This window comes from Etheostoma cragini, chromosome 13 (assembly GCF_013103735.1).
Source record: "Etheostoma cragini isolate CJK2018 chromosome 13, CSU_Ecrag_1.0, whole genome shotgun sequence".
Classification (NCBI taxonomy): Eukaryota; Metazoa; Chordata; class Actinopteri; order Perciformes; family Percidae; genus Etheostoma; species Etheostoma cragini.
Genome location: NC_048419.1, coordinates 23,626,477 through 23,631,178, shown reverse-complemented (window position 1 = coordinate 23,631,178; position 4,702 = coordinate 23,626,477). Strand labels below are relative to the sequence as shown.

The 4,702-nt window shown below is 40.5% G+C and overlaps 1 protein-coding gene across 1 annotated transcript in view; it reads left to right on the top strand.

Moving 5' to 3' along the window:
- Positions 1 to 4,702, top strand: part of ttc3 (tetratricopeptide repeat domain 3) — a 24,118-nt gene that overhangs the window by 15,526 nt on the left and 3,890 nt on the right. Inside the window, exons 30-41 of the mRNA XM_034889054.1 lie at positions 565 to 615; positions 709 to 788; positions 877 to 1,032; positions 1,147 to 1,741; positions 1,859 to 1,927; positions 2,121 to 2,270; positions 2,643 to 2,782; positions 2,900 to 2,968; positions 3,090 to 3,186; positions 3,633 to 3,736; positions 3,827 to 3,911; positions 4,280 to 4,381. Of these exons, the coding sequence (XP_034744945.1) occupies positions 565 to 615; positions 709 to 788; positions 877 to 1,032; positions 1,147 to 1,741; positions 1,859 to 1,927; positions 2,121 to 2,270; positions 2,643 to 2,782; positions 2,900 to 2,968; positions 3,090 to 3,186; positions 3,633 to 3,736; positions 3,827 to 3,911; positions 4,280 to 4,381 (1,698 nt within the window). The remainder of the gene's footprint in view (positions 1 to 564; positions 616 to 708; positions 789 to 876; positions 1,033 to 1,146; positions 1,742 to 1,858; positions 1,928 to 2,120; positions 2,271 to 2,642; positions 2,783 to 2,899; positions 2,969 to 3,089; positions 3,187 to 3,632; positions 3,737 to 3,826; positions 3,912 to 4,279; positions 4,382 to 4,702) is intronic.

The following is a 4,702-nucleotide window of genomic DNA, read 5'->3' as shown; positions in this document are numbered from 1 at the left end:
GCTGGAGCTGCTGCCCCCGCGACCCGATACCGGATAAGCGGTCGAAGATGGATGGATGGATGGATGGATGGATGGATGGATACATATAAATCTGAGTTTGTTAGATTTAAACTTTTTTTTTTAAATAATCGATTATCAAATTGTTATGGAGAGAATCACAATGCATCTAAGAATAGATTTTTTTTCTAGTCTTCAATATATATTCAATGTTAGACTCAAACCTAGCTTAACCATGTCATGTGACATGCTAATTCAGTACACTTAAGGAACAAATATTACTGGGACCACCGCACCGAAAGTGTAACTTTAAATATCCAGGAATTTAAATAATAAACACCTACCACTGACTATCCTTGTAACAATTTGCCCACAAATTAGCATATCGACCAAACACTGTCCAGAAACATACTAGGTTTCAAATTAGTCTTATTGCACTTTAACAAATAAGCATATTTCCCATAATTCCTTTTAAGTGATGCATTGTGAATGTGCCTGATCCCTCATGGTAATGAATAACATAAATGAAACTTGAGTAAGTTGTCAATTAATTTGTTTTAATTTCAGAATTCTCCTATCAAGAGTCGAGGTCGGAAAAAGAAACAGAAAGAGCAAAGGGTGAGAAGAAATGTGATTTCTAGTCTTTGGTTGTAAGGAGAAATATGTCTTTGTAGCGTCACTCTGAAGTGTTTCCTCTCATCTTCCTCTCAGGGTGTTTTTGTTTGGTCTGAGGTGAAAAGAGTAACTCCGAGAGATGAATGGGACCAAGACCTTTTTGAAGATGACTCTTTGTAAGTTGTCATCCTTGTCGTCATTCTTATTGTATACATATTAAAATAGGTGTTTTTATATAATGACGTTGAGATTTGCTATCAACAGATCATTCCTTCACCCTGGTGATCCGTTCAGTGTACCGAGTCACCTTCGAGAGCAAGTGGCCGAATTTGAAAACCAGTACAACTCCACCACACACAGAAGTCACTATAAAAAGATTTTGGACAACAACCCTGACCCAACAAAAGAGAGTTTGTATGAGTAAGTGCAAGCTAATTCAGAGTAACTGCACTTGGTTACACTCCACCCCTATGTATAGTAATCTTGATGCGTATTCTTCTTTTTTGATTTGAATATTTTGATGTCTTTCTGCAGCTACTTTGCTCAGATTTTGGAGGAGCACGGCCCGCTGGTTGCTGAGGACCCTCTGCTGGTTGGTGAACTAGGGAATTTTCCTTCAGAGGCGCAGCTGAAGATAGAAGAAGCGGGCGGCTTCGAGCTTTTCCTCCTGGAGTCCCTTCGCTTCATAAAGATGGGGAGGTGTATCGGCCTGGCGAAGCATGCCGTTACGCTGCAGCAGGCTGGGCATGGAGCCAGTCTGGATGAACTGGATGAAATCAACTCAGACTCTCCTTCTCCTGATTTTGAGGTGGATCAAGAATCTTCTTTCACAGACTATCTGGACGCTTTTTCATCTGCACAGACTGCCGTCTATCCCGTGCTCCCAAGTCCTTATGTATTTGGCTCCCAGTCTCCTCTGCTTGGTCAGTCAGCTAGTGGAGTTACTCTGACTAGTAATGATCCATTTTACCCATGGTCTAATGGTGACAGCCAACAGCAAGCCTCTTTCTATTTACCTAATGGCTACGAGGAGCTAGATCTACCTACCAGTGAGTTGGATGATGGATTTTTGGAAACCTCTTCAGTGACAACTGAGGACAGCTTTTTAAAGAAACATGCATCAGTACAGGTTAATACCAAATATTTCACTGTCTTTTTAAATAAACTAGATAAAGTATATAAATACAGTAATGTGTACTGAATCGGGTGTTAAGTACGAACTGCTTTCTTTGCTTTGTTCTCCCAGACGTGTCAGGAGACCATGAGGAGTGTAGCGGTGAATACAGAGATTCATGAGCGATTCGAGAGCTGCCCGGTGAGTGGCTATAGCTTCATGGATTACCTGGAACTGTTTTAACTAGAGCCAGATCAATAGTGGATGTTGTGATGTGAGGCTAATATTTAATTGGATATTGCCTGGCTGGCTGATTTTTATCGGCTCTGTGTTGAAGTTGTTTTAACTTCTGAGTTTTGCTGTTGACCCTTTTTGGCCTGGTTTGTTTTTCCAGGGTGATCTCAACAAAAAGCAAAAGGGCAACAAGAAGTTGGAGCAGCAGATGAGGAAAATGGTGAAAGACTTTGCCAAAGTCAATCAGAGACACGAAGAAGACATCGCTCTCCTCGAGGCAGAAGTTCAGAATATCACTGCCAATATACAAGTAGGTCCATAAGCAGTTATAATTAGAGTGAATAGTCTTCATAAGATGAGTCTTTATGGACCCCAGAGGGGGTGCAGCAGCATAAACAGACAGAGGAGAAGTAGTTGACAGAAGTAGAAATAAATCAGGTTTTAAGCTTTTGACTAAAAACTCAAATATAAATGTAGCCTAATTGGAAGTTCAAATCATATAATTCTTCTTTTGGAGCCACGACTACTCAAAATGTAAATAATACATTTGGTGTATGAACGATACCGTTTTTATCTCTGTTATAATAGTTATTATTGAAGAAAAACTGCTGATTCTATGCTTTTAAAAAGTGATGAGCTGAATCTGAAAGTGTTTTCCTATTGGTTGCTCTCTGTTGTCCAGGTGACCAATAAGGAGCTGACACTGTTCCAGCAGAAGCTGGAAGAGGAGGTGAAGAAGGACCAGAAGGAGAAGAAAGCCAACCAGGAAGGACTGAAGTCCCTGAAGTTGGAGATAGAAGAGCTGGTGGAGCAACACGGCAGGTGAGACTGAGGCCGATGGGGGTGGAAAGGAACAGAGTACATTTACTCCTGCTCGTTTTATAGTCTCAGCTCGTCACATTAAACAAATTATTCTGTTTTGGCTTTTTACATGCGCAGTCTTACCCGAAGCATCCGAGAGAAGAAAACCAGCTTTGACACAAAGTTGAGTGATTTCCTTGAGCTCAGGTAAGTAATGAACAAAGAGTTGATAATGAAGCATAAATTAAAAGCCTCCCAGATTATAAAGCATGAATTGAAAGGCTCCAAGACGTTTTTGTTCACTTCTTTTCTAATTGTTTCCTTTCAGCAATCAGTCAGCAGCTGAGAAGATGAGTCTGGAGGATGAGATAAAGCGCTGCAAGGTCTCGTTTACCTCGGCAACCAAGAGATCTCACGCAGCTCGGGTAGGGCTTTCGTTCTTGACACCAATCGGAGACATTTCATCACTTTTTCTTCTTGTGTGAAGCCCTGATAAACATTTTAAATAATGTAACGTTACCATTAAGCAAGTACAAATATGGGACTAAATAAAATATCAGTTTTTTTATACTTTCTGTGAATGTAAACCAACTAATGATATTTAAATTCATGTATTTTATATATACTGGTTAACACCTTATTTTGGAAAGTGGATGTAGTCACACCTGTATCCTGGCCATTTCAATGCATTTACCATAAAGATCAGAATACGCGTGCACTCCAATTTTAGCAGAAGCTAGTTAGACCGCAGAGATGCCACAGACCGGGTTTCAGTAACCAACCCTAGCCCTAACTGCTACTACTGTAGCTACTACACATGTCAAGAGTCCAGTCAGTAAATGTCTTGACCCTCATTGTTTTGCTCCTCCAGGTGTCTGTGGTGGAGAGCAGTCGGGATCAGGGTTTGTACGGCCTCTATAGAGAGCTGGCCAATGGCAAAGCTCTGCTCACCAAATTGGATGAAGCAGCACACAGGTTAAATGCAGTAAAATCCTGCCTTCCAATCAGAATACACCAGTTTGTATTAGTTTTATTTATTGTGTGACATACTTTCATCTTTTCCAGATACCCATCTCCAGAGCTGGAAATGACTAGAAACAACTGGAGAGTTGATGTCCAAGAAATTGAAAAGAAAATCGCCACTGCTGAGGTACGTGAATTCCTCTCATACAGCAACACAAGTAGATCATCACACACTGAGGCTACTGATAATATCATGTTGTTCTTAAGTTAGATTTTGACGTACTTGTACTTTTTCCTATGAGTAGGTGTAGCATTTTCCTTTTCTGCGACTTTATACTTCTGCTGCGCTACATCTTGGTTAAATATCAGGTGCAATAACAACCGGCTTCATCAGTGTCCCTTTACAACCTACATCATGAAGTGGATGTCACAAGACCCAGTTTTGAATTATCTATTTGAGTTGAAAAAATGTGATCTATAGTTATAGTTATTAAGCCCTCCGGCCGTGCGTGTGTCCATGCCCGGATGTTTAATAAGACTTGATATGCTCCACAGGCGCAGTACAAGGAGCAGCTGGACCAAGTGAAGAATGGTAGAAGAGTCAACGAGTTGTCTCCAGTCAACGTCCACAACCAGCCGGAGGCTCCAGCTGCCCCAGTAAGACATTCACCAGACCAGTGTAACCAGTACAACAAGTTACTCTTTATATACCATCGAGGATGTGCTGCTTTTCATCGTAAATAAAGACTTTTTTTCATTATAGTTTAATCAAAATAAGCAATTTGAAGACATTATATGGGCCTTTTTTGTGTACTTCTATTCAGTGGATAAAAGATTCAAAGGTTAAGTAATACTGTACTATATATACTATTGCCACTATATATATATGGCAGTAGATATAGTACATATACACTCACCGGCCACTTTATTAGGTACCCCATGCTAGTAACGGGTTGGACCCCCTTTTGCCTTCAGAAC